Source organism: Pongo abelii, chromosome 12 (assembly GCF_028885655.2).
Source record: "Pongo abelii isolate AG06213 chromosome 12, NHGRI_mPonAbe1-v2.0_pri, whole genome shotgun sequence".
NCBI classification, from domain to species: domain Eukaryota; kingdom Metazoa; phylum Chordata; class Mammalia; order Primates; family Hominidae; genus Pongo; species Pongo abelii.
This window is the reverse complement of record NC_071997.2, coordinates 64,194,560-64,212,874: the sequence shown is the minus strand read 5'-3', so window position 1 is coordinate 64,212,874 and position 18,315 is coordinate 64,194,560. Positions and strand designations below refer to the sequence as shown.

General features: G+C 41.0%; 1 protein-coding gene across 1 annotated transcript; it reads left to right on the top strand.

Moving 5' to 3' along the window:
* Window positions 1-221: 221 nt before the first annotated feature.
* On the top strand, window positions 222-18,105 carry PNO1 (partner of NOB1 homolog). Its single transcript, NM_001132205.1, is given in 7 exon segments — window positions 222-441; window positions 680-829; window positions 4,022-4,105; window positions 4,610-4,670; window positions 4,896-5,013; window positions 15,506-15,576; window positions 16,886-18,105. Coding segments are annotated over 7 exon segments (621 nt in total). The 5' UTR covers window positions 222-372; the 3' UTR covers window positions 16,954-18,105.
* The last annotated feature ends 210 nt before the right edge of the window (window positions 18,106-18,315 follow it).

Sequence of the window (18,315 nt, the reverse complement as noted above, 5' to 3'; positions counted from 1 at the left end):
GAGATTACAAAATACTTGGGCTGGGAGTTGCGCGGCTGGAGTGAGACCATGAGCATCAGGCATATCTTAGGACAGCCTAACCCCGTTTTCCCCCCCGGCCCCAAATCGTGCAGGTCCCCGGCCTGTGACGTTTTAGGAAAGGGGCGGAGCTGCAGGGGTGGTTGGCTGAGGCTGGCTCCTGCGCGGTGCAGCTGCACACGTGTTTCAGGCGGAAGCGCCTTAAGATTCCCGGGGATGGAATCCGAAATGGAAGCGCAGAGCGCCGGGGCAGAGGAGGGCTTTACCCAGGTCACCCGCAAGGGTGGCCGACGGGCGAAGAAACGACAGGCTGAACAGCTGTCCGCAGCGGGAGAGGGCGGGGATGCGGACCGCATGGACACAGAGGCGGCCAGGCCGGCGAAGAGGCCCGTCTTCCCACCCCTCTGTGGGGACGGGCTCCTGGTATGTGGCTGTGACCCTAGGACAGCAACGAGGCAAGGGCCAGACGCGGATCAAGCCGGTGGCCTCTGGGGAATGTTGAAGCTGCGGTGGGGCTGTTCTGCCGTGATGCTCAGAGAGAAGTGATTCTTTGAAGTGTAACTAGTTCAGTTTAAAGGAGGCCCTTTGTGGATAAGATGTCATTTTAAACTCCATCACCGTCCCTCCATAGCCTTCTGAGTTGTGTGTTCTTTTATTACAGAGTGGGAAAGAAGAAACAAGGACAATTCCAGTCCCAGCTAACAGATACACACCATTGAAAGAAAACTGGATGAAGATATTTACTCCTATTGTGGAACATTTGGGACTTCAGATACGCTTTAACTTGAAATCGAGGAATGTAGAAATCAGGGTAAGGAAAATCTCAACCATTTCCCAATACACCAGGCTTTCTCTCCTACAGAGATGAAAAGGCATGAATAGGCTTTACTTAATGGGACTTTTCTGTTGTATGGTTTTTGTCCAGTTTAAAAATTTACCATATTGAGTTTGAACTTCCCAAATGCCTTAAAAATCTGCATTTGATACAAATATTAATTGAATTTGTAAATTAGTTCTGAGATCATACCAAAATACTGGCTCTGCTTCTGTGTATCTTTTATAATGTTCTACGTCAAATTGAGAAAAGATCGAGTAAAGAGATTGTCATAAACAGAAGTAGGTAAATAATGAACATAAGCACTTGCTGCTTTACAAGAAGTATATACAGTCAGCGTCGGGGATATGTTCTGGGATATGTTTTGTCAGATGACTTAGTCCTTGTGCGAACATTATAGAGTGTACTTACACAAACCTAGATGGTATGTGTATATTTGTTTATATATGTTTTTCATATGGAAAACCAAATGTCCCAGCACCATTACTGAATATCAGTCATTTCGTCTACTTGATCTGCATTGGCGGTATCCAGTGCCATATATCAGGTTTCTGTATGTTCTCCATTATACTGTTAGGAGACCACCATGGTATGAGCAGTTGGTCACTGATCAAAATGTCATTATGCAGTGCATGACTGTGTTTTAATGGTGCTCTTTTGATTAAAAAATTTATTATTTTGATAAGAAACATATGCATATATGTGTGTGTGTGTGTGTGTGTGTGTGTGTGTGTGTGTGTGTATATATATATATATATATTTTTTTTTTTTTTTTTTTTTTTTTTTTTGCTCTTTCACCCAGGCTGGAGTGAGTGGCATGATCTTGGCTCACTGTTAACAGGTGCCCGCCACCAAACCTGGCTAATTTTTGTATTTTTAGTAGAGACTGAGTTTTAGCATGTTGGCCAGGCTGGTCTCAAACTCCTGACCTCAGGTGATCTGCACGTCTCGGCCTCCCAAAGTGCTGGGATTACAGGCGTGAGCTGCCCCGCCCGGCCTATGTATATATTTTAAATTCCGTGCTATCAATCCAGGAATTAGACATTTAAATTTACTTTGGGCTTTCTTTTCTGGGTGCCAATTTCATACCAGAATCGATAACCAAAATTAATTATATTTTCCTTTTTAAGGATTCTTTTACCATCATCGGGACTGGTATAGTCTCATCTCTGTTAATGGAATATAATAAGGGAACAAAGAGAGACACTATTCTAAATAGTTGATAAAGTTTAAAATATCAAAGAACGTGATAGAGTAACTCCTCTTTGTCCCTGTTGCCATTCTCTCATTCAGGCTTTTATGGTTTTCTGCCAAGGAGTCTTGTTTCGTTGTAGGTTTCCCTTGCTTCATTGTTTGATGTCTCTCCTTTCTTCACTCATCCATCTGCCAGTGCCAGATTAATTTTCCCAGATCACAATGCTTTTATGACATCCTGGCATCTTCAAAAAAAAAAAAAAAAATTTTTTTTTTTTTTTTTTGAAATGGAGTCTCGCTCTGTTGCCCAGGCTGGAGTGCAGTGGCGTGATCTCGGCTCACTGCAAGCTCCGCCTCCCGGGTTCATGCCATTCTCCGGCCTCACCTCCTGAGTAGCTGGGACTACAGGCACCCACCACCACGCCCGGCTAATTTTTTGTATTTTTTAGTAGAGACGGGGTTTCACTGTGTTAGTCAGGATAGTCTCGATCTCCTGACCTCATGATCTACCCGCCTTTGCCTCCCAAAGTGCTGGGATTACAGGCGTGAGCATCTTCAACATTTCTAAAGAAAAAAGTTTTGGACTTAACTTGCTTTTCAAGTAGGAGACTCAGTCACAAGTTTGTCTCTCACGGATCATAAAGTTTGTTTATGTCCATACTTTTTGGTGACTTTGGCCTTTGAAAGAGGTCCTCTCCTCCCTACTCCTTTCTCTTTCTACTTCAGTTCCAGTATCTTTCCAGGTCTAGCTCAAGTTCTTTCTCTGTTATGGTATGTCCATTTTTCAGTCATATCTTCAGTGCCTAAACTTTTCATGTGCTTTACTGTCCAATTTATTGCAGGATAATCACTTTGGATTCCACTAACATTTGTTGATGCTGCCATATACCAGACGCACAGTGGTATTACACCATGCTCTACATCATTTAGTCTTCAGGATATTCCCATCTTAAAGATGTGAGGAAACTTGGCCATAGTTATCAGGCTAATAAGGGAAATTTTCTATTATACTAGTAGGGAACACTCAGGATCTTCTACTCTGACCTCCTCATTTTACTGACGAGAAAACTCAAGACCTAAAGTATCTATGGGACTTGTCTAAGGTCACATATAGGATTGGAACTAGGGTCTAGTTTTAAATGGGAAAGCCCTGGGGACTTTCCCATTGCACAAGCCCATATGTTTTTAAATTTGTTGAATACGTGGTCTCTTCAACTAGACTGTGAATGTGCATGGGACAGTGGAAATAACAGTTTTGAAATCAGACCTGTGTTTAAATCTTACCTTTTTTGCTTTTTAGTACTTTAGTTTCCTCACATATGAAGGTAGTCGTATCACTTAACATTCAAAGTTGTTGTGAAGGTTAGAGTTATGGTGTGTAAAGCATGTTATTTATAGTGTGTGTTATTTACAGTGGTAGGCATTTTATGAATAACAGTTATTTCTGCATTTCTTAAATAAACTTTGAGGACAGGTTCAGTGCTTCATTCATTCTTTATTTTCCCAATCAGTGCCTGCAGGTAGTTAGGCCTGGAGCTGTTGGTTTAAGAAACATCAGCATATAAATGATAACTAAGAAGATTAAGTCAGGAATCCCAGGGAAGACTGCCTTGAGAGAGAAGAGGACATTGGGCATTGAAGGGATGGGCAGAAGGTAGAGGTTCTTCAGAATGCGAGAGATTGGGTTGTGCCAGAGGAGTCTTGCTGTTAACCCCAAAATCTGATCATATAGTGCGGTTAGTTATTTGACACTCTTTGGGTGGAACAGCCAAGCTTTGGAGCTGGGAAGGTTTTGTTTTCCAAATAAAATATAGCACTTATCTGACCATAACCTGCGTCATACAGAATATATTAGGGAAAGGTGGTGGTGAAGGAAATTCTCCAATAATGGGAAAGGACATTTCTAGTATTCTGTTAGGTCATTTTCTGTTTGATTCTCAATGGTATTTTGTACCCTTCTTTGTTTTTTAACAGACTTGTAAAGAAACCAAGGATGTTAGTGCTCTGACAAAAGCAGCCGATTTTGTGAAAGCTTTTATTCTCGGCTTTCAGGTGGAGGTGAGTAATTCCATGATATCTAAAATGGGGACTTGAAAAATATTCAATGTGAACATTTCAATGGATTAGGCATTAAAAAAAAAAAAAGGCCAGGCGCAGTGGCTCACACCTGTAATCCCAGCACTCTGGGAGGCCGAGGCAGGTGGATCACTTGAGGCCAGGAGTTCAAAATCAGCCTGGCCAACATGGCGATACTCTCCATCTCTACTAAAAATACAAAAAAATTAGCCGGGTGTGGTGGTGCATGCCGGCAGTCCCAGCTACTTGGGAGGCTGAGGTGGGAGAATCACTTGAACCATGGAGGCAGAGATTGCAGTGAGCCAAGATTACGCCACTGCACTCCAGCCTGGGCGACAGCGTAAGACTCTGTCTCCAAGGAAGAAAAAAAAAAAAAGCTTTCTAGCTCTACAGTTTGTGGATTTTAGTTCCATAGTGCTTTGCACTTTACTCTTTTTCAGGTACGCAAATGGAAGGGGCTTCACGGTGTTTGTTTTTATATTATAGGATGCACTTGCCCTCATCAGGTTGGATGACCTCTTCCTAGAGTCTTTTGAAATTACAGATGGTGAGTGTGTGGTGGTCTGTGCTTTTGTGTCGCTGACTTTGTATTGTGATGTGACTCTCAGTTTTCTAATAGCATCAATTGAGCTGTATTTTCAGCAACTTTTAAAAATATATATATATACACTTTGTGTCCTTTAGAGAAATTTAGTTTATGATTAAACTTTATGTGGAAGTGGGTGGTACACTAGAATGGCTTGCCTCCTGAGATCTTGCTTTTTTTGTTTAGTTAAACCCCTAAAGGGGGACCATCTATCCAGGGCAATAGGAAGAATCGCTGGCAAAGGAGGAAAAACCAAATTCACCATAGAGAATGTGACACGGACGAGGATAGTTTTGGCTGATGTGTAAGTATCTGATCTTGAGAAAATTATTGTTATAATTTATATTTGATCTTTTGTTTTAAGAAAGTCATAACAGTTGTATTTTATGTATAATGTTGCTGCTAAATCTTTGTCAGTACAGATGCTCCTCATAAACCCATTATAAATTGAAAATATCATAAGTCTAAAATGCATTTAATATGCCTGACTTATGGAACATTATAGGTTAGCCTAGCCTATCATAAACGTGGTCAGAACACACATTAGCCTACAGTTGGGCAAAGTCATCCAACACAAATTCTACTTTATGACAGTGTTGAATATTGAATACTGTACTAAAAATGAAAAACAGAGTGGTTGTTTGTGTATTTGAAGTAGAGCATTCTGAATGTGTATCACCTTTGCACCCTTGTAAAGTTGAAAAATCCCAGTTCAAACCATCTTAAGTTGGGAATCATCTGTATACTTTTGGGTGAATAGATAGTCACCAACTTTGAAAGAGGCTTAAGTTGAGAAAATTTAAGAAATTATATATTCTTTTCTCATTTAACAATGAGGAAATGTTTAGAAATGCTATTAAAAGAAATTATTACAGGTGAAGATTTAAATAATAATCTCGGGTTGGGTGCAGTGGCTCACGCCTGCAATCCCAGCACTTTGGGAGGCTGAGGCGGGCGGATCACCTAAGGTCAGGAGTTCGAGACCAGTCTGGCCAACATGGTGAAACCCTGTCTCTACTAAAAATACAAAAATTAGCCCGGCATGTGTCACGCGCCTTTAGTCCCAGCTACTCGGGAGGCTGAGGCAGAAGAATCACTTGAACCTGGGAGGAGGAGGTTGCAGTGAGCTGAGATCGTGCCACTGCACTCCAGCCTGGGCGACAGAGTGAGACTCTGTCTCAAATAAATACATACATACACACATACATACATACATACATACATACATACATACTTACTTACTCAAGGGAATCTATTAAATCACTAGGGGAGAACAAGCAATCACTATTTCAGATGCCCTTGTGAGTCTTTAGAAATATATATCTACTTTATACATATATATGTTAAGGCCTTTTATAAAAGGAGGGGAATATCGTACATTAGGCAAAACTAGAGAGCAGCTATATGTGAACATAGATAAGATGATAGGGGCTTAAAATAAAGGTGCCAGAAGTGAAGCTGGGATTACCTCTGTCTGAGGTTGAAGCTGCCCGGGCTGGGGATCTTACTGGCAGATGGCTCAGAGATTATATAATGCTATGAAGTTGGGAAACTGAACAGTTGACTGAGAGGAGGAGGGTTATGCCTGCGACTAAATCCTGAAATAATTTCATTTAATATCTCAATTTTGCTCCATACTGAAGGACTCTTCATTATATAGAGTCTAAATTTTGTACATTCTTTACACTTTAAGGATAACTATACTACTGTGTTGGTGGCCCTCTTTACCTGAAGCCAGGAATATAATTATATTGTTTGATCTTTTATGGATTGAGCCTAGAGTCAGAAATATGGAGCCTTGGGAGAAGCTATTTTGAACTGGAAATGTGCAAATGCACATCACATTTAAAACTATGGCCAAGCATGGTGGCTCACATCTGTAATCCCAGCACTTTGGAAGGCTGAGGCAGGTGGATGGCGTGATCTCAGGAGTTTGAGACTAGCCTGGGCAACATGGTGAAACCCCTTCTCTACAGAAAAATACAAAAATTAGCCGCGTGTGGCGGCCCACACCTGTAGTTCCAGCTACTTGGGAGGCCGAAGTGGGAGGATCACCTGAGCCCAGAAGGTTGAAGCTACAGGGAGCCACGATCATGCCACTGTACTCAACCCTGGGCGACAGAGTGAGACTCTAACAAAATAAAAATAAAAATACCACATGCAGTCTGGGCACAGTGGATCATGCCCATAATCACAGCACTTTGGGAGGCCAAGGTGGGAGGAAGGAATGCTTGAGCCCCGAAGTTCAAGACCAGCCTGGGCAACACAGGGAGATCCCATCTCTACAAAACATATAAAAATTAGGCGTGATTGTGCACACCTGTAGCCCTAGCTACTCAGGAGGCTCAGGTGGGAGGATTGCTTGAACCAAGGATGTCAAGGCCACAGTGGACCATGATGGCAACACTGCACTCTAGCCTGGGTGACAGAGTGAAACCTTGTATCCAAAAAATAAAAAATTAATTAATTTTAAAAAATCCATATACAGATGCTCCTCACCGTATGGTGGGGTTACGTCCAGATAAACCTGTTGTAAATTAAAGATCTCATAAGTCAGAAGTTCATTTGATACTTCATTTGATATCATAGGATACTTCTCTTTGAAAACTGAAGAGCATTCTGAATGCATATCACTTTGGCGCAATTATAAAGTCAAAAAAAAATCTTCAGTTAAATCATCGTTAAGTCATGGACTGGCTGAGTAGCCCTGAAAGTTTCATGAATTTAGAATTCCATGGCCCGGCACAGTGGCTCACACCTGTAATCCTAGCACTTTGGGAGGCTGAGGCAGGCGGATCACCTGAGGTCAGGAGTTCAAAACCAGCCTGGCCAACATGGTGAAACCCAGTCTCTACTAAAAATACAAAAAAACTAGCTGGGCGTGGTAGCACATGCCTGTTATCCCAGTTACTTGGGAGACTGAGGCAGGAGAATTGCTTGAACCTGGGAGGCGGAGACTGCAGTCAGCCAAGATTGCACCACTGCATTCCAGCCTGGGCGACAGAGCGAGACTCCATCTCAAAAAAAAAAAAAAAGAAAAAAAACAGGCTGGGCGTGGTGCCTCACACCTGTAATTTCAGCACTTTGGGAGGCTAAGGCAGGTGGATCACCTGAGGTCAGGAATTCGAAACCAGCCTGGGCGACAGTGAGACTCTGTCTCAAAAAAAAAATGAATTTAGAAATCTAAAACTGTAACTGATTTGCCAATGAAATTATATAGTCTGTCATTAAGTTTATTACTGGTAAATTTATAAGTATTAACCTAAAATTTACTAGTTAAACCAACTTTTTAGAAGTTTATTGTGGTATAATTTACATATAATAAAATTCTCCTGTTTTAAGTATCCTGTTCAGTGAGCTTTTGGCAAATGTATATTATAGTCCCATGACACTCATACAGTTCTCTTACCCTGAAAGTTCCCTTGTGCATCTTTATGATCAGTTGCCTGCCCCCACCCTTTTTTGGGACAACCATTGCTCTAATTTCTGTCACTCTTATTTTGCACTTTCTAGAAATTCATATAAATGGAAATACACAGTATGTAGGCTTTGGTGTATGACTTCTCTTAATTAGCATGTTATTTTGGATTTCTCCATTTTGTTGGGTGTATCAGTAGTTCCTTTTTATTGGCAAGTACTATTTCATTGTACAGGTATATTGTTGACCCTTGAATATTGCAAGGATTAGGGATGCTGAACCCCCAACATGGTTGAAAATCCATGTATGTATGACTTGACTCTCCCAAAACTTAACTACTCCTGCTTTTGGCTGGAAGCTATAGCAATAACAAACAGTTGATAAACACATATTTTGTGTTATATGTATTATATACTGTACTCTTTCATAAGGTAAGCTAGAGAAAAGAAAATGTTATTAAGAAAATTATAAGGAAGAGAAAATCTACTATTCATTAAGTGGAAGTGGATCATCATAAAGGTGTTCATGGTGAATAAGCTAAGGAGGACGAGGAAGAGGGGTTAATCTTGCTGTCTCATGGGTGGCAGAGGAGGAAGATGTGGAAGGGGAGGCAGGAGAGGCAAGCATACTCTGGAACTTTACAGAAATACATTGTAATTTCTGACTTTTTTGCCCTTTCACTTCTCTAAAAATGTTTCTGTAGGGTACCAGTCCTTCTCCACAGTTTGTTTAGTTTCAGTGCCCACGTCATAAAAGGGTCTATGTCATAAAAGACATCAAAAGCATCTTGAATAATCAAAAACCTTCTGCCAAACTGTCTAATGTCACCTTGTTTTCTGACACTGCTGCTTCTACATCATCTTCCTCATCACCCGGCACTGCTTCAGAAGTACTCACCTCCATCAAGCCGTCTTCTGTTAATTCCTCTGGCATAGTGTCTGTTAGCTCTTGATTTCTCCAAGATCCACATCTTGAAACCCTTCGCCCCTCACTTTTGGCCATATCCACAGTCTCTCTCATGATTTCTTGTTTGGCTGTGTCGTAAATCCTGTACTGTCATGCAAAACCTCTGGACATAGTTTTCTCCAGCAGGAATTTATAGCAGGCGTGAGGCTTTCACAGCTTTTTCCATAATAATGACAGTGTCTTCAATGGCATAGTCCTTCCAGACTTTTATGATGTTCTTTCCATCGAGTTCTCTTCCATAGCATTGACACTATTTTCCATAGAGTAGTGTGTGTAATGAACCTTAAAGGTCTTTATGACTACCTGTTCTGGAGGCTGAATTAGAGAGTGTTTGGGTGCAACGAGACCACTTTGTTGCCTTTCAGTGTTGAACTCATGGGGTTCTGGGTGGCTGGGACATTGCTCCACATCAAAAGAGTTTTAAAAGGCATCCCTTACTGGCAAGATACTTCCTGACTTCAGGGAAAAAGCATCGATACAATCAATCCAGAAAAAGAGCTCTCCTTGTGCAAGCCTTCTTGTACATCCAGAAGACAGGCCACTGGTGTTTACCTTTTCCCTTCAAGGACTGGGGTTAGCAACTTTATAGATAACAGCAGTCCTGATCATAAACCTGACTGCATTTGCACAAAACAGTAAAGTTAGCCTATCCCTTCCTGCATTAAATCCTGGTGTTTGCTTCTCTTTACTAATAATTGCCCTTTGTGACTTTTTTTTCCAGAACAGGACATTTTTCATCTGCACAAAAAACCTGTTCAGGCAGATATTATTTCTCCTCAATGATTTTCTTAATGGCATCTGGGAACTTGTCTGTTGCCCTTTGGTGAGCAGAAGCTGCTTCTCCTGTTATCCTGACATTTTTAAAGCCACCTCTTTCTAACATTATCAAACCATCCTTTGCTGGCGTTAAGTTCTCCAGCTTTAGCTCCTTCACTTTCCTTTTGCTGTAAGTTGTCATATAATGACTTAATTTTTTTCTCCATCATATTAGACTCTATAGATATGTCTTTCTTAGAATAATCCTGCACCCACATAAAAGCTGCATTTCCAATTTGAGATTGTCAAGAAAAGAATCACAAGATCTATAAATTTGGAAAGGAAACTTTATTTCTTAGAAAGGGTTGCAGTCTGCAGGGTGGCCATTCTGACAGGCTGGGAAGTATAGCCTTCAGCAGAGACCAAAAGCAGGCACTTTGAAGGAGGAAAGGATGAGACAGGAATTTATGCTGAATGGGTTGGCCAAGTATACTTATTTAACAGGTTATAGGAGGAGCTCTGAATATAAGAGGGGTCCTAATGCTTGTATACTGAATAAATGTAACATACAACCGCTGGTCGCTTTGGGGTGGAGACTTAACATTTAAAATACCTGACAATTAGATCCTGTATGTTATAAGATGAAGTAGGGACAGGGACATGACGACTGAATGCACTGCCTCTGGAAGCTGGTAGAACCAGTCCATGGTCAGTGATCTCTTATCAGGAGATGTTACTGGGATCAGTCTCTTGTCCAGTCAAAGCTGTAGTTACTGTTTGTGGAACAGTGTGAGAAGAGGGAAGCTGGGGTCAATCTGTATCTAGCTATTGGTGAGCTGTAATTGTTTTAATATTGTTTATCACAAGGCCAGTGCTTGTTAAGCTGCTAGAGAAAAAAAAGTATCCTGTGGCAGTTAGAATGTCGTTTACTCTTTAAATGTAGGGTATATGACTTAACCCTTGCCCAGGTGGTCTTAGGTCTTACTTACAATTGGATATCTTATTGCCACAGCCTGTTCTGTCTTGCCTGGGGGCCTAGGGGCTTTATTTTTATTTTATAAGATAAAGGGGTATTTGGCAAAACTGCAGGTGTATTCACATCTGCTGTTGTAACTGCAGTGACAGCTTCATGAATTTCCTTTTCTTTTTTTTACAATGGTCCTATGGTATAGTCATTTATCTTGAAGTGGTGGGCAACTGCGGCTGCAGGCCTCAGTCAACAGTACCTGTCAAGCAATTCAGCTTTTTCTTTTTCCTTTTCTTTTTTTTTTTTTTCTTTTGAGATGGAGTCTCCCTCTGTCGCCAAGGCTGAAGTGCAGTGGTGCAATCTTGGCTCACTGCAACCTCCACCTCCCGGGTTCAATGGATTCTCCTGCCTCAGCCTCCCAAGTAGCTGCGACTATAGGCATTTGCCACCATGCCTGGCTAATTTTTTTCTATTTTTAGTAGAGATGGGGTGTCACCATGTTAGGTAGCCAGGATGGTCTCAATCTCCTGACCTTGCAATCCACCCACCTCGGGCTCCCAAAGTGCTGGGATTATAGGTGTGAGCCACCGCGCCTGGCCAGTTCAGCTTTTTCTTGTACTGTCATGACTTTTCTGTGCTTCTTTGGAGCACTCCCAACATCACTAGAGGCACTTTGTGTGGGACCCACGTTGGGTGGGTCCCATGGTCCCAAAGCTTACAATATTGCACTAAGATTAAAAATAGGCAAAAACCATGAGAAATCACTTTCTACTGTGATAGGCAGTTTATTGGAGAGTCAAAACTGCTCATGGGACATGATCAGCATCACATGTGATCAGCATCACATGGCATTCTGAGTGGATACTTGCAACACCTGAGCTCACCACAAGAGCAATAGGTGGTGGCTGTGAAGTTGTACAGTATGCACTACAGTTAATTTTATGGAGTTATGATTTAATACTGCATCTTTGCATTTGTTTCCATTTCTCTTGACTACAAATGGCATCATATATGGCTTGTGTTTGTGTGCATAAGTTTTAATTTTAACTTTTTATAATAGATTTGTGTATATTTTATGGTACTAAATAAGATAGACTAGTACCTACATACAGTTTATGCATTCATGACATAGCTTTTTCTTAATTTTTTTTGACATTTCTACAATACTTAGCTCCTCTCTGGGTTTTTTCAAATCTCCAAAATATCTTCCAATATATGCGCTGAAAAAAATTTGTCTGTAACTGGACCCGTGCAGTTCAAACCTATTATTCGAAAGTCAGCTGTATTACATTTTGTTTATCCAGTCACAGTAGATGGACATTTGGGTTGTTTTCAGTTTGTGGCTATGTGAATAATGTTGCTACTGAATTACTTATATCTTTTGTGTTTTCTTACAAACTGAATTACAGACTACTTGAAATTAAGAGATGTACTATCTCTTGCTTTTGCTGTAGACAGGCTAGTTGGAAATCCACGTTTAACAGTTTATATTAATTATAATAAAGCTGTTAGATGGGCTGTTGTGTACCTATAAAAGTTATTTTTGATGAGTTGCCAATAACCTGGCAAAATACAGTATAATGTGAGCCAGATAGAAAACTAAAAACAATTGGTTCCAGGTATATTTAATACAGCAGATGGGAAATGATGTTGCCTCTGTGTCTCAAAGCCTCCATTCCTTTCCAACTATTGCCCCATTACTTTGGTTCTTTCTGCAGCAAAACTACTCCCACTTTATCTGTTCTTGTTGTCCTTATTTCCTCATCTGTCATGCTGTTTTAAATAATTTTAATCAAAGTTAAACATACACATAGTTTTAAAAAGCCAAATATTGGCCGGGCGTGATGGCCCACACCTGTAATCCCAGCACTTTGGGAGGCTGAGGCGGGCAGATCACAAGGTCAGGAAATCGAGACCATCCTGGCTAACATGGTGAAACCCCGTCTCTATTAAAAATACAAAAAATTAGTCGGGCGTGGTGGTAGGCACCTGTAGTCCCAGTTACTTGGGAGGCTGAGGCAGGAGAATGGCGTGAATCCGAGAGGCGGAGCTTGCAGTGAGCCAAGATCGTGCCACTGCACTCCAGCCTGGGGGACAGAGCAAGACTCCGTCTCAAAAAACAAAAAAAAGCCAAAAATTTCTACTGCCTACCTCCATTTCACCCTTTTCAGGGGAACCAATTTCATCTCTTTTAGCTTATCTTAAATTATTTGTCTCTGTATTTCCAGATATTTCCATATACAGCCACTTATTTTTCAGATTCACTATTGACTTTCTACCATCAAAGATGAAGATTTAGCTGTCTTTCACCCCCTTACTTCCACTGCACACACTCAGCCTTTCTGACACTCCGATTTATTCTTCTCTGTCCTCCTGATGGTCCCCTTGTGGTTTTTGTTAGATTCGTGTTCAGTATTACCTGAAAACAGAAATCAGTGCTCAGTGTACTTATACCTGAGCCAGGTGAAATACTGTGACTGCCTTATCTTTCTTTTGCAGCATTGTTTTCACTTGAGGAAGTAACTGTTAAGTGTCTATGTCCTTTCTTCATTTTCATCGTATTAATTCAGTAAGAAGCTATACGTTGTCTGTATCTCCTCTTGATGTATTCGAATGCATCTAATATTTGAGAAATCTCTCCTGGAGATGTCTATTCCAAAAACGCCCCCATGCTTTCTGCCCTGCATTCTGGCTGCACAGCCATCATCCTGGGTTCCCTGTCCCCTGCCTCTTGGAGTCTCTTTCCCGGAGTTCTGCTTCTTGATATTCCTGCTGCTGATTTAGGCATCAGTTGACTTGGGTCTGCACAGTCAGTTCCATCTCCTCCATCTGCTTTCCACCTTTCTGGACTTTGCTACTGTTATCACTCTCTTCTTCCTTTTGGGCTTGCATCTTTCCTGTCATTTTAGTGGAGTTTGAGGAAGGAGCATTTGTAAATGTTTGTTTTGTTCATCTGCAGGTGTCTGGAGGAAGAGCATTACAGAGGAAGGGGAAAGCACAAAGATCTTGAGTTGAGGGTACATCTGGCAGTGAGCGAGGAGGCTTGATCAAGGACGAAAGGGAGAGAGCAGAGAGTGATAGATGAGTCAAAAATAATAGGGCCTTGAGGTCATCATAAATACTTTGGCTTTTACTCTGAGTGAATAGGAAGTCATTGGATGATTGTGAGCAGAGGAAGGGAGGTGGGATGTGAGGGGGTGAGAGGCAGTGAAGGTGGGTAGGATCCATAGATGGGAGTTCCTGGGGTAGGGGTGAAGGATTATTTGTGTAGATATGAGCTGGAATGACAGTAAGTGGTGAAGGGAGAGTTGAATGTTTGAAATCGAAATTATGGGGGGTTGCAGTTTTTGGTAATGACCAAATCCAGGGTGTGACCATGGATGGAAGAGGCTGGAGTAGGGTGGAAAACAAGACCCCATGTTGGCATAAAGGACATCAAGGACCTGAGAGGCTGGCATGTTGGGATTATCATCTTCATGGGTATTGACATGATCGAGCATGGTGATGGGGAATAGCAAGAGAAAGACAGCGAGCCAGGAGCTAACGTCTTCACAGGTGATCTGCAGGGGCAGCTGAGGACCGCAGCCAGGCAGGGTGGTGGGTGATGTGGCCTGAGAGCAGATCCAAAGCCGAAGGGTTTTTAGGGAGGCAGGAGGGAGAGCATGTAGTCTGGATGTGGCATGAAGGCACCTGCTCCTCCCCCAGGCCCAGAGGTACCTGGTTTGTGGAGGAAAAACTGGCCACCATTTGAGATCTGGCCTTAGTTAAAGCCAGAAGGTGAAGGGAATATTAACAGGGGTTGAAGATATAGGAGCTTTAGCTGATTTGTACAGGGCACAGTGAAAACAGTTTGGAAGATGGACTCAAAAAGGCAAAACTGTATCTTGTCAGTTTTGTCATTCAGTAAAGAATGCCCATTAAAAGGGTCTAAATGATCCTCAGAGCCCTGAAGAAATTTAGATAATCTTTAAGAAACTTTGTAGTTGAAAACCAATTATGTTGAAATTGAGTACAGTATTACATTTATGGGTATTCAGTAACCAGCTCTGCCAGTGTGTCTTGGGCAGGCTTTTTGATTTCTTATAAACTTCTCATCTGTAAAAACAGGAAGGTCATGTGAAGATTAATGAGGGCATGCATAGAAAGCCCTGGCACATAAAGCACTTACGGGATGGGAGCCATCATTAACCAAGAATCTTCACAAATTTTACTTTTTCAAACAATTCTTTGTCCTTTCTAATAATTTTTTATTGGGATACAATTCATATACCATAAAATTCACCCCTTTAAAAAGTGGTTTTTAGTATATTCGTGGAGTTGTACAGCCATAACCACTGCCCTCATTAAAGAATCTGACTCAAATATCATTATTTTCCAGCATTTTTGGAGTACAGGACTTAGGTAAGGAAATGCTTTTTTGTTTACAATGTGTTGTTTTTTTTTTTTTTTTTAAGAGAGGGTTTTGGTCTGTCACTCAGGTTGGCATGTTGTCACTCTACAGGCACGTGCTACTACACCCAGCTAACTGTTGAATTTTTTTGTAGAGATGGGGTCTCATTATGCTGTCCAGGCTTGTCTCAGACTCCTGGCCACAAACGATCTACCTGCCTTGGCCTCCCAAATTGCTGGGATTACAGGTGTGAGTCATTGCATCCCAGCCACTAATTTGTCTCATTTTATTTCTTTCAGGAAAGTTCACATCCTTGGCTCCTTCCAAAATATCAAGATGGCAAGAACTGCCATTTGCAACCTAATCTTGGGTAATAGCAGTTTCTTTCTTTGGTGTTTTCTCTGGGAGGGATAGGAAGTTAATTGCGGAAGTCAAAACCACATTTGCAAAGCAATTTAGGGTAATATTAAAGATCGCAAGTAGAAACCCTTGCAAGTTGGCAAAGGTGGGCCTAGAGAAGGAAGTAGAATTTTTTTTTTTTTGAGCCAGAGTCTCGCTGTGTTGCCTAGGTTGGAGTGCAGTGGCACGATCTTGGCTCACTGCAGCTTCTGCCTCCCAAGTTCAAGCGATTCTCCTGCCTCAGACTCGTGAGTAGCTGAGACTAAAGATGCCCGCCACCTTGCCTGGCTAATTTTTGTATTTTTAGTAGAGATGGGGTTTCACCATATTGGCCAGGCTGGTCTCGAACTCCTGACCTTGTGATCCGCCCACCTCAGCCTCCCAAAGTGCTGGGATTACAGACGTGAGCCACCACGCCCAGCTGGAAGTAGAAATATTTTTGCTTAGATTCCATTTGTCTGCAAGAGAAGAGAAAGTGTTTATTGGGTAATATTGCTTAAATCTTTCCTGCCTTCCTGATAAGGTGCAGAGAAAAACCATTCCAGAATAGCAGGGAACATCACATTTTAGGTTCAACAAAGGAAGAGCTGCTGAACAGCTTCAGGCAATTTAATTGATCCACTTAACCCATTTTTTCTTGATCCTGCAGCAAAGTCAGTACTTTCTGATAAGAGTCACAGGATCTTAGTGGCTTGCTTAGAAAATTGGGATTCTCTGGTTCCCAGGCCTCAGTGATTGGCTTCTTTTTGAAATATTTTAACAACTCAGTGCCTTTCGCTCTTAGAAGTTTAAAATATTTTTTGGAGAATATTTGGGTATTATTTCTGTTAAGGTTTTTTTTTTTTTTGTAATTTCCAATTAAAGAAAATGTCTCTGTTCTTTTTAGGGTTCTAGACCCTTTTTCATGTACAGCTTCTGCCGTCTGTGTCTGCAGGGTCCACATCTGCGGATCGAACCAATGGCAGATCAGATACTCAGAAAAAAAATATATAAAAATAACAGCAAATTAAAAATAATAAAATTTTAAAACATAATACAATGCTATTTACATAGCATTTACATTGTATTAGGTATTATAAGTAATCTAGAGATGATTTAAAGTATATGGGAGGATGTGTGTAGTTAATGTGCATATTTTTTATATAAGAGACTTGAGCATCCAAGGATTGTGGTGTCTGTGGGAGTCCTGAAACCAGTCTTACTTAGACACTGAGGGACGACTGTAGGCGCTATAAATGTGAGTCTGTTTGTATATATACTTTTTTTTCTCCTCTTTGCAGGAAATCCTCCTTCCAAGGTTTATGGCAATATTAGAGCTGTGGCTAGCAGATCAGCAGATCGATTCTGATTTCAAGTCAGAGACTTTTTATCTTGCCTTTGGACTCTGGAGAAAAATACTTTACAGTGGTCGGTCACAAGAAACCATCTGAACAATTTCAGTCATTTGAAGCCTCCGTCCCTTCTTCCATGCTCAGCCAGAAGCAAAAACAGAAAAGAAAGATTTAAGAGTATTCACACTCAACAGGTTTTAGGATAATTTAAATATCAAAAATTGATTGTTATACTTACACATTAGGTATAATTTATCATTTATCTGAAATCACATGTAGCAGATTGCATAGTCTGTAATCCTCTCAGAGGGAAACTTCTTGTTTAAACAGCTCTATATGGATTTATACTTTTATATTTATAAATTTATAACTTCATACAAATTTATAAACATTTCCTTATAAATTATAATTTAATAGATTATCTCAGAAAAACCTCTCTGAATGATGACCCTTCCTTAATACTGGGTGATGTGTGAATATTTGTTTGTTGGCAGACAGAGTCTCACTTTGTCACCCAGGCTAGAGTGCAGTGGTGCAATCTCAGCTCACTGCCTCTGCCTCCTGAGTTCAAGTGATCCTCCTGCTTCAGCCTCCCTAGTGCTGGGACTACAGGTGTGCACCACCTTGCCTGGCTAATTTTTTATATTTTTGTAGAGATGGGGTTTCGCCATATTGACCAGGCTGGTCTCGAACTCCTGACCTCAAGGGATCCGTCCACCTTAGCCTCCCAAAGTGCTGGGATTACAGGCATAAGCCACTGTGCCTGGCCTTGATGTGTGAATATTTGAGAGGTCATAAGCAGTGGTTTTGGCTATACCATATTATACCATATACATCAGTAAGAGCTCATCTTGAAACCTGTTTTGCAGTTGTAAAAATTAAAGACCTACATCACAGGGTTGATGTGAAGAAAGCTTTACTTTTCAAATGAGTATTTAATGAAAGTATACATAACCAATGTTGGGTATACAGATGCTTCTCAACTTATGATGGGTTTAGGTCCAGATAAGCCCATCGTGAGTTGAAAATACCAAAAGTCGAACATCATAGCTTAGCCTACTTTAAAAGGGCTCCGAACACTACATTAGCCTACAGTTGGGCAAAATCGTCTAATACAAAGCCTATTTTATAATAAAGTATGTTGAATGTCTCACGTAATTTTTGAAGATTACATTGAAAGTGAAAAACAGAATGGTTGGGTACTTGAAATACAGCTTCTACTGAATAATTCTAAAGTTGAAAAATAGTAAGAACCATCCTAAGTCTGTTTCTTCTAGTAAAGGTGAAATGATGAAAGAATGCTTTTTTCCCACCTAGAAAACTATGTTCTGTAAATGCAAATTAGCTAGTTTCTGCCTGTTTAAATAGTATTATTTTAT